An 11779-nucleotide genomic window follows, 5' to 3' on the forward strand; every position below is an offset into this window, starting at 1 on the left:
CCAATGTTATTGAAATAAAAATTAAGCTGGTATTTTTTTTTCCAGAAATAGTAACCCTATGACCGTCTTCTGAGGCACGTCCTCAACACATGAGAACAGTCTGTGACCGGCTTCTGTTCACGTCTGCAGACATTAAAGAGGAACTAAACTCAAAAGTCCGCCAAAACAAAAAAATACATTTATCTTTCATCCCGCAGAGCAGTCAATCAGTCTGGAGGTCTCTTCCATCGGGTCCCCACATCGTCCTAGCATCCAGGCGCCGCCATCTTTCCCACTTCTTTCCGGTTCTTCTTCCTACATCACCCGACCCAGGCACGAGATTGGGTGACGTAGGTTGGTCGGCAAATTTTTTCTCTTCTAACAAAAAATCTCCTTCTGCACATACCCGTGATACTGGGGCATGCACAGAAGGAGCACCCAAGAGCCCCCCAGGATGCGTGACATAGGTATCCCGGGAGGCTTTGTGCTCCCATTCCCGCTACTAGATGATCAAGAATTGGGGGGCGAGGAGCACCCTTTAAAAAAAAAAAAAAAAAAAAGCATGTTGCACTTAAAAAACAAACAGAATTTTTAGCTTACATAAAAGGGTTGCCCACCCTTTCATATAAAGTGAAATTTCTGAGTTTAGGTACGCTTTAAGTAATGTCAGGAGCCACACTCAAGCCTCCTATATAAAGTAAGCTCACCACCACTAAAGAACAGGAAAATGGGGTCAATTTAGGATTTCTTTAGAGTACAACCAACCCTAAATTTAATAACTCCAATAGCCCAGAGCCCCCATTCTATCCATCATTTATACCTTCCCTTACAGACCTTTAGGGTCAATTAAAAAAAAATGACCTGCACCAGGAGCCACAGCCTGCACCTAAAATGAAACACATGTCACATTTAACAAGAAAGTTACAATGTAGGTCTGGTCATGTTTAGCAGCATAATGCACAAACCAGAGATTTTGATGACAATGGACAGTAGTCTCTATCATAAATTAACACAACTCATTAAAACACACAACTCAAAAAAACACATTAAAAATTTTGCAGCAAATCCATGGACTGCATTCAAAATGGTTATAAATTTTTAAAGGGAAATTTTGTTTATTGTGACAATGTATACCTAAAACCTGGTATTTACCCATTTCTAAACAAAGATGTACAAAACTATGCATGTGTCCTCCACAGTGATCTGGTCCATTTGATAGGATAGGAAATGCAAGGATTAAAAAGGCACAAAAACAAATGTTTTGTGACTGGGACAAACAGGTATTTCCATATTGCAGATAGCTTCAACATTGTTCCGGTAATACAACTAAAACAGTTGCTGCAATATATTGCTATTGCAGTTAAGGAACCACCATCATGGTTTTCAATCCAGAATCTATTAAATAAAGAAGTTGAACTTGGCATAAATTAAAAAAACAGAGATCACCAAACAAAATTTAGGAAGTAGTAATGCTTGTTACTTGGTCACCACAATATACTTTTGTCCATAAACAGGATGTTAATTTTATCAGTAGCGATTCAGACCTTCTGTCATTCCTTATCTGAAATTCACAACAAGACACTACCCAGGGGTTAGGCTATGTATATATGCAAGATGAGACAAACACTTGGGTTCATCTTGGGCAAGAATCTGAATCTGCACAGCAGTCGCCCGATGTCATTCATGGACCTGTCCTGATGAATTTATGAGTGGGTGCCACTAACTTGCCCCCCCTCCCAACAGAACCGCACTGCGTTTGTTCATCTGTCAATCTTGTTCAAAAATTGAACAAGTGTATACAGCCTAAACCAGTTCAATATAAAAGATAAAAAAAGGGACAAACTCCAGCCAAACAGAAAGTATAAAAGTTTAATATACTATATTTAGATACAAAACTTAGTTTGCTGACTCATAACTGATTGTATGGTTAATACTTTAAAAATGACTGTACTGGAACAAGTATACAGATGAGATCTTATGACTTTTCAGACATGAATACTTGTTCCATGTTCTTGACTCAAACAAATAAAGCCACTGGCATTGATATATGGGGGGGGCAGGTAGGAGTTGGTGTTTACCACAGGTGCACCTAGGTTGTTAGGGATGCATCCAAAAGAGCACCCCTAACCCCTGTTCTGTTAAATATTACTATAAATGTCCCCTGTAGGCCTTGCTCTATCTCACTGCTTTCATCTTTAGCACACACGCGGCTTTTAAACAATTGACTTTGTGCTATTTAAACCTTTAGAGTATATACTCCATTTGGACAACAAAAGTTTTTACAATCTCCCATTGTTCTATACTCTTTCCAAGATTACTGCCAGTATTAGGTTTGGCATATACAGGAGGGATGGCTGTCAACTACCCTATTATGCCACTGGCCAATAGGTCTGTATAACAGATTGACAACTAGTATTTTCAGAAGAGGGTCTCCAGTTGAAGACCCTCCATTTTTACCCAATGACAGGTTTCATTTTTTCATGTGTGGGAACTCAAAGGGCATAAAGAAACAAATTTCAGGTTGTCACAGTATACTGACTTAGTTCCTGAAAGTGGATCATATTTTCTGGCTATTAGGCCACATTATTATTTATGTATATACAGTACATTGTAATATTGTTTTAAACAATGATTAAAAAAAACCCACACACATAAAACACTAATGATTTAATTTTTATTTCCTCATATCAAGTAAATTAAAATGGTCCCTCTGTTTGGACAAAAACAAAAATGTGTGCACAGATTATGAGATTTGCGGACATGTGAGGAGTCTTCAAACTACAAACTTGTTCTTGGTAAGAGAACTGCTCTTTGTGGCTGTATCTGCATGAGCTTGATAACCAATGACCACCTTGGAAGACAGGCCCAGTCTCTCCTTATACACACGGCTGGAAAATAAATAAAATACTGGTAACTAAACAGTAGCAGTGGGATGTCATCATATAGTACAATAACCTCAGCCATGGAGGGAAAGGGGAAAAAAAAAAAAAAACACACACACACACCACTGCTTGTGCTTTTTGACCTTAACTAAAGAAAAAATAAATATATGTCATGTGTTGTTGTTACCTAGTTTTAAAACCTTCTAAAGACTACACAGAGCATACTCATGTGAAAAGAAGCAGGTTTCCGGCCGTGTATGAGAACATGCTTGGATCCAATACAAATACAAGGGGCAGATGGGGAAGAAAGACAAAAGACTGAGAGAAGCCAGTATTACATAACAGTATGGTAGCAGATGTTAGCAGCTGTTCCAAGGATAAAAGTGCCAAGACCAGTAAAAGGATATGACTTTGTAACTCTGATTAAACACCTTGGAGTCAAAAATAAATTTCCAATGAGGTGGTATCACTGATGTGCAGTGATTGGAACCAAGTACTGCAAAATCCAAAACTAAAAGGTCATTGCAGTAATTTGCCATGATGCAAATAGATTTGAAATTCCCTTTGCCATAAGGATTTACAGAAACACTCAGCAGGTCAACTTTCTCTACATGGTTATTCAACTGAAAAGATCAATAGGAGGTGAACAATTTTGGATCAAGTAATAATTACATCTATTCATACCTAATAAATGAGCTAGCACTTACCCTATATAAGTAACAGCCTCCCTGTTTTCTGTCTCTTTGGTCCAGATTGCAATTTTGTCTCCTTTTGCACGAATGTTAATTACAGCTCCACAGACTTCATCGCTGTATTCATCAAAAGCTTCACCAATTAGACACAGCAGCTGAGAATAATGGTAACATTTTAAAAAATCAAGTATCTTGAGATGTGGTGACAAAACATTGCCATACATAAAAATGTTAAAGCTGTCAAATGCTTTTACTAGAAAATTAATATTATTATTAACTTGATGGTGTACCAATTCCATTATTTGGAAATATATTCAATATGAGAGATATAATTCATGTTCCAGTAGTTGCTCTACTCCATTCTTTCAATTTTCAGATATATAAAGCCACTCAGTATGTCCCCTGTTGATCTTACCTCACATTTCCCAGTGTTAATTTCCATACCGTAGGTGTTTTTACATTTATAGCCAAGAACATTATAAAATACACACAAATAAAAACATTCTAGTTACCACACCCATGGCAAGTTCAAGAGTTGAAAGCAGTAAAACAGGACCCAACAAACTTTGCTTTTAATGATAATAGGAGTGTACAATCACATGATAAATGTACCCATCATACACCTACCGTCTCCAGCCATAGTGTGTCCAAGTCACTGTGCCTCTGTTGCTTGGACAGAGTGATGAGCCATCTCCCACCTCTTTTGTTTCTACCGTCTTCCCACATGGGTTCAATGCCATCCTGCACATATTACATTAATTGTTATAATTTGTTAAAATTATTGACCTTTTGCTTTTTTGTTTAACGTTATAAATCTCCGCTTTATTTTAACTGTAGTGGGTCCATGAAAGCTTTTTATTTGAACACACACACACAATGAACACAACATGCAAAGATGCACACACAAAATAGTAAATCATGTTGGGAGAGGTTTGGTGGGAAAAGAATGCAGGTAAAGTATTGCAACGTCAAATGTATATCTATTGGAAGTTATTGGCACAAGCTAGGGAGAAAAGTGGACCAGGCAACTAGCATTTACAAAATGAAGTCATTAATATCTTTGCTTTCACTTTAACATACACAGCATATCTATCTTTATGCCCACCAAAGAAAAATTTTAAACAGTAGATCCTTTTCACCTTAAATAGGGAGTAGTCACAGCCAGAGGACAGCTTGCTTGCTAGTTGTATGTTTGTGTAGAGCCTAAGGGACAGAAAGTGATAGTATTAACTGAAAAATTTACATTTTCCTTCTAAACCCATAGTGTTATTCCAATAAAGCCTTGACTTACAGTCTTAAGTATTTTTTATAAACATAAGAACATTTTTAGAAAGACATCAATGCAGTCAATGCCTATTTGTTACAGCTACCCACAAACACCAAGCAGATATAGGGGAGTCTTCCTATCCTGCCACAACCTGCTGTCAACCCTTCCTTTGCTATTGCCATGTCCCCCCTGCAATCCATCAGTGTATAGATATACTTACCCCCAGAAGTCCTCCACTGTGTTGAAGGTTGTCACAAGTCGTAAGTTACATTGCCACGGCTGGCTTTTGACATTCTTAAAGAACCAAAGAGCCCACCTAACAAATGGGGAAAAAAAAAAAAATGAAGTCCCAAAGCTTTTCAGACATAGGACCAAGAACTAAATTGCCCAATATTGCCAGTGGTCTACTGTAGTCATTTTGTTCCCTGTATTAGTGTCTTACTCTGTCTTGTTCTGTGCTAGGTCCCTGTATAGAGGCAGCAGCAAAATAGAAGCAGGTCTTTCCTTCCCTACGCCAGAGTCTCCAGCAAGCATAACAGTGAGCAGGACAGTAATGGCAAAAACCTAATTCCTGGTCGCATAAGACTAACAGTCACAGGCAGCAGCTCTTTAGACTCTCAAAGTTTCCAGTTTTTTTAGGTCTGTATAGATAGACATATATAGACACATGGATACGAACTTCAAACAAAAAAGGATACTTTTTTTGGTATACTGCTTCGCCTCAATTAACATTTTTAGATGTTTCCTGTAAAAGTAAATCTATTTTTGTATACGTTATACCTGCTTTGTTTATTCTTTATAAACAAGGTAATACATTTTGCAACAGCATTAGAACTATAAAGGCAACTTTATTGAAGGAGTCAATGCAACAGAATATTGCGATCTCAGTTAGGTTTTGCTACCCCTCTGTGTAAATAAAGAAGTAAAAGACATCAGAAATAGGTGAGCAGGTTACACCCAGGATGGGTAGTCTCTAGTTTAGGAAATTGGCAAAGATGGTATGGAGGCTTAGATTTTAGTAAAGTCAGTTACAAAACATTATGAAAATGACTCTTAGTGATTGGAAGGAGGTTCGGATTTAATAGAAGGATATAAGCAGGTACAGGTGCTCGGCAAAGTAGAGCACTAATTGCTAGTAATGTCACCTTTCTGTAGAAAATTATCATTATTGGGCAAGGCTACCTTTGACCATAAAATGCTTTAAGGGACATGCTTCTTGACAGTCAATAGGAAGTTTATTATTTTCAAACAAACAACATTTGTTTGAGGTCCTGAAGGTAGAAGAAGCAATCTTTTTCTGAAATACATGGCTCTCCCCAGTGCCAAGGAGAGCTCCTTTTTATTTCTGTCACAACCTAGTGATGGTATATACCTGCTTTGGAGAGGATGTTTCTCCACAAGCTCCGTAGCAATTATATCCTTTTTCTTTTTCCTTTTTTCATTGTCTCTTCGGGGAAGACCTCTAAACGTTGACTAAAGAAGGAAAAATACAAAAAAAAAAAAAAAAAAAAAAAAAATGGTTAAAAGGATTCTGGGTTTGTCAGCAAAAAAAAAAAAAAAAAAAACATATATATAATATTTTAAGATTAATGGGTATTAGCATCAAAATCATTCTAAACACAGAATAGTCTGCTTAACAAGAAAGAAGAACTGGACCAGATTATAAGCCTGTGTAGGACATTTCTTACCTTTATTTTCCGAAAAGGAACATGGAGGCTGCTTTTTTTAAAAAAAAATGCTAAACACCTTGTATTCATGCCATACCGCTTGTTCAATACTTTAAATGACTAACCTGGAACACCTTAATATTAGCATGTTGTAGCAGCCAGGCAAGCAGCATTTTCAGAAAATCAGTGACTATACCCCTGTATTCCTTTTTAAGACTTTTATTAGAATACTTAAAAATCAATAACAATATTTGAATGTATATTTTGTGGAGCAAACAAAAGCCTGGTAAATCCCATTTACTTTTCAATCATAAATGGTTGGGGTGTGTAGTTTACCTGGGGAAGAGATAGAAGCATACTGCACTGTGGGAAGATGGAACACTACAACAACCAGTGTAATTTAAGGGATCAGGTCTTCATACCACAGGACATCTCTAGTGGTATTTTGGAATCCATGACAACTTGGTCCTATCCAATAATAGGCAGGTGGCTGATCAGTGTAAAGGCAGCCTATAAACTTTAATATTTGCAAAATCCCATTGTAAACACCTGTGCAGGTGCCTAGAAAAGCCTAGCAGGTTTTTATTTTACATGTGCAACCAATTGACGCCTATGGGAAATCACCTGGACGTCACAAATAAAAATACAGAAGTGCTTTGTTGTTTCACCTATCAGGAATATTTTGTCTAAAGCTACACATTTTTTGTAAATGCCTGGAGCGGTGAACCTACCCATAACTGCTTGCACCCCCTTGTGTGCATTTTTTCTTAGAACAAGAAAAAAAAATGCTCAAAATTAGGCAGATGGCCAAATACATATTTGTAACGACAATATAGGTGTTGCCTTTCCCACCCCAGGCCAATTTCCTCCTGTGTTGACGATTACAAATGATTGATTCAAGTATTGTTTGTAGTTGGATTCACAATAACATAGATGTAAAAAGGGGACCATCATCTCAAGAGTTTATATAGAATAATAAATCACATGCCCAAAACAAGTATGCAGCTTGGGCATTCAACTAATTCTCACACAACTTGTCACATAGTTTTCTGCAAGTTTGTTTCAGGTGTGACCAAAATGATCAGCTTTACATTCAAGCAAATAATATTATTTTACATTAGTGTTAGTAACAAAAATGTACATAATGTCCAAGTTTAGATCCACTTGGAGACTGCAACTGTATAGGTCACAACACAATCAGCAAAACAATGCATTAGAAAACAAATAAATTGTTTACTACAACAGCTGAGAAAGAGTCCCAGCTGAAGCAAGAAAACAAAAAGCAGCAAAATACATATCAAAGCCTACAAAAACACAACAAAACACTTTAGGCACATGCTGGCCTTTCCCATTTTGTTTTAAACACAAGCATGATTAACCAAAAAAGAAATCTGTGTGGTTGCATCCTGTCAGTTCACACCATGAAACTTTGCTGTCAATTGTTTCACTTTGAAAAGCACTGCAGGTTTTTGTATACTATACAAGACACTAACACACCCTTCCCACCAGTCAATTAGTACTCACTCCTTCTGCAGCAGCCATCTTGTTATCTCAAAGGATATCCTACAAGTAATCCAGTCCACATTTATGTGAAACTGCACACCTTAAAGATACAGAGCACTTTTATTTACTTCCATATATTGAAGCTCCCTCACTGTCTGTATGGATAGCATAAATGCATGTGTATAAATGCATTGAAGCAGTTTTATTATGTATCTTTTTTTTCTCACAACATCCTTGTTGGATGAACTCAGGATGGCAGAATAAAATCTATTTTTTAGCAGTTTTGTAACCTGTCCATGTAGTGACTGCATTGGCTCCTATCCAAAAGGGGTTTTTACCTTTTTTCTGTCACAATACCATCTGTTTGAGGAACACCATGAGCATGGAAAACGAAGATTTTAAATAAGCATATAATGTTATTCTGGGTAATATTATTGCATAGGTGTTCATTGTGCATTGGTACCTGGGGTCTTTCCAATCTAATAGGTGAATGTGAGCTTTCTCTAATTCTCCCATTTGGTGTGTGTTGTGGTTTCTACAAATATACATGGCAGTTCCGTATTTATAATGAATGCTAGGCTGTTTATTTTTGGCTGCAGTTGTCTACAGCAGAGATTTCTGTGTTTGTTTATTCCATCTGTTCCTTATGTTCTCTATATTACTTGGAACTACAATAAGGAAGCAGGCAAAGAAATCAGAACATGTTTTATTTTTAATCATTTTTTTTTGGGGAAGAAGCTGAATGATATAGACAAGTCCACAATATGGCTGCATGAGGCACAGTTCTCATAAATAAGTATAACATCATAGAAGACCAGTTCATACCTACGTTTTGTAATACACTTAGATCTATATGCAGTACATATCTGTGACCTTCATTGTTAAAGGCACTCCAAATAATTATATGGTAGCCAACAACATAATATACCACAACACCACAACAAAAAGATGCCCAATAATTATTTCATTTGGGGTACATTGGAAATGATCCTGCAAAATTTGTTTGCAAAAACAAATAAATATCTTACATGCCTGCTCTCAAATAAAATGTTTCTTTGTCCAACAACGTGCTCTTGAACCCATTGAATAGTCACTTTCCTAGCACAGTTTCCCTCCTGCCACATCATGACCCGCTCCACTTCTGGGTGGCTCTTTACAGGAGTATAACATATATTAATTGTACCTATAATCTTAAAAGTACATTGTTGAATAATAAATGATGGTTTCTCTTTATATTCCAGTCAAAGTTGTGTTTAAAGTAGACATGTATTGCTTCCTGAAGCCTTACAAAGGACCTTTCTTCAAAATTTTTGTCCCAAGGACAAAATTGTCACCTTGACAGGAAGTAAGTGAAAATCACCATCAATTAAAAGTTAATGGAACTTTCCCTACTTTGTTGAAACAAAAGGTGTGAAATGGTTATTGTTGTCTGTGTTTCTCCTTCAGGCAGTTTTCACACATTTGCCACCAGCACAAGAAAGACAACTTGCTACAAAATGACCACAAACAGGTTTTATATCTATTCATAAATAAAACTGAATAAATGCAATACATAGACTAGGGAAAAACTTAACCACTACAGTTTCATGGGCTTTCAGGGTCATTTTAGTTAAGAGCATTTAGGTCAGTGTAATAACAAAGCTAATACACTGCATACAACATTTGGATCAATGCAAATTGATGCACTGCCAAACAAACGTGGAAATGTGTAGAGCTGTTCTTATCCAACATCTTTCAATATCCAAGTAGGCTATGTTTTAGGACTGAAGTATATTATTTTTTTTTTCATGTGTCATGTATATGTTTTCTATGTGGTTTTGTGCACTCTAAGTTTGAAACAATTTGGCACCAAATAAGTGCAATGTATTTATTTGCAGGCATGTTCATTTGTTTTGAGTTTCCATGACGTTCTGATAAATGCAATGTATGCTGTGGTGACACAGAAAATAGTCCAGACTTTTCTACTAAATATACTATCTAGTTTTTTCCTATGTATACTGACCTAAAACCCTGGAAGTGGTGTAGGGTGTTCGGATGCTAGGAAATGTCTGCTATATTACTGATTCAGTGACCCTACAAAAATTGCCAGCTAATTATGCTTAACACGTAATTTGTTTGTGTACCTTCAAGTCATATTGTACATTTCTTTCTCAACAAAATTAAATTGCATACTAGACTTATTGCTTAGAAACATGATGAAGCATGCAGAAGCCTATTATCTTAGTGACATCAGGAATTCTGTAAAACCAACTTGATTTATGTTTCTGGAAGTGCTTTCTTATTCGCAGTATACATTTCACACAAAAAGAAATAATGTAGCCACTAGCTTTGTGTATGTAGTGACAGGGTACACCACACACAAAAAAAGAAGTAATACAACCACCATCTCTTTGTATATATGAGAAGACTATAACACACACACAAACGTAGCCACTAGCACTTCGTAAAGAATATCTGGTGGCCAGTGTCCTGATTAGTTTTAGTCTGGATTTCAATTTTCTTAGCAGGTTAAGACAATGCAGATTTAGTTTTATTCTTTTCACAACATCATTCAAGGGAAGTGCAAAATGTACAAAAAGTAAAAACAAGATGTATGCTTTCAGTGACCCACTGTCCAAAATCTGTTGTTTTACTCCAGGTCAGGTACTGTCAGGTATATATGTGTAGGCATCCCTTTCACTTAGATATGGACTCTAGTTAAAAAAAACACACAAAAAAACAAATACAAATAGGACTCTATAAAACAGGGAATCTGACATTTCCTCATGGTGGGAATCAATTACTGCCATTAAAACACATGGACCTGGAAGATACCCACAAGGGAGTATTTAAAAAAAAAGCTGATCCCTTGTTTTATAATTACAGCCAACAAAGAAGATAACCAATTGAAAGAAAAGAGACGCTTTGCTGCAAACTTCACTGTTAATTTAGAGCCCCCCAGGACCTTGTAATTATTTTTATTATTTGTAGCTCTCCTACCATTTATTGGGCCTAATTTATTAAAGTTCTACAGGACTGGAGAAGATAGATCATAGAAGTACCTGGGTGATTCAGCAAACCTGGAATAGATTTCTTAAAAATCATTTGCTATTAGTTGGCAAAAGTTTTCAATCCTGGACCAGATCTATTTCAGCTTTGCTGGATCACCTAGGTTCTCTCATGATAGTCTATATTCTCTAGTCTTGGAGCGCTTTAATGGATCAGGACTATTGTTTGACAGTCCAAATATTCATCCCACTTCCTCTGAACCAGGCTTTATTGGAGCTGCCATATCCTGTGACAGATTAGAAAGAAGAAGAAGCCCAACGGATTGCTAACCTCTCTCATACTCTACTATCACTCCTATCAGCATGCTCTCAGTCAGCACATTAAGAACAAGAGGACAATGTATTTAAAATACAATCATTGATGTGTTGAAGATTACAGGCCTGTATTATTGTGTGTCTTAATAAAGGAAGTCAAAGGAGAAGGGACCCAGGGGTACTTTAACGCAGGATCATGTTGTACTAAATTTGGGCTGTCACCTCATGTCACCTGTGAATGAGCGCTGCACCTCCGTTAAGTTTTTTCTTCTACCTTTGTTTCTTTATATCATGTGTGTTCATTGAAACAGGGAATGAGAGGCAATCTCTAAAAAATGGACACTGACAGTAATAATAAGTGCAAGGTTGTAAACTCACCTCCCATTACTCCTGCAACAGCATTGACATCTTAAACTGAACTTTTTCTGGGTTGGGAATCTTTCCATGAATCTCGGCTATGTGTAAAATGCGCAGTTGCTAAGCATAT

General features: G+C 36.8%; 1 protein-coding gene across 1 annotated transcript; it reads right to left on the bottom strand.

The window, feature by feature from the left end:
- Nucleotides 1-2639: 2639 nt before the first annotated feature.
- EIF4E1B (eukaryotic translation initiation factor 4E family member 1B) lies at nucleotides 2640-8029 on the bottom strand. Its single transcript, XM_072399002.1, has 7 exons — nucleotides 8012-8029; nucleotides 6193-6293; nucleotides 5041-5136; nucleotides 4693-4756; nucleotides 4181-4294; nucleotides 3569-3708; nucleotides 2640-2867 (listed from the first exon to the last, which is right to left on the bottom strand). Exons 1-7 carry the CDS (start codon nucleotides 8027-8029, stop codon nucleotides 2753-2755), a joined length of 648 nt encoding a protein of 215 aa, XP_072255103.1. The 3' UTR covers nucleotides 2640-2752.
- Between the last annotated feature and the right edge of the window lie 3750 nt (nucleotides 8030-11779).

This window comes from Pyxicephalus adspersus, chromosome 2 (assembly GCF_032062135.1).
Source record: "Pyxicephalus adspersus chromosome 2, UCB_Pads_2.0, whole genome shotgun sequence".
Taxonomy (NCBI): domain Eukaryota; kingdom Metazoa; phylum Chordata; class Amphibia; order Anura; family Pyxicephalidae; genus Pyxicephalus; species Pyxicephalus adspersus.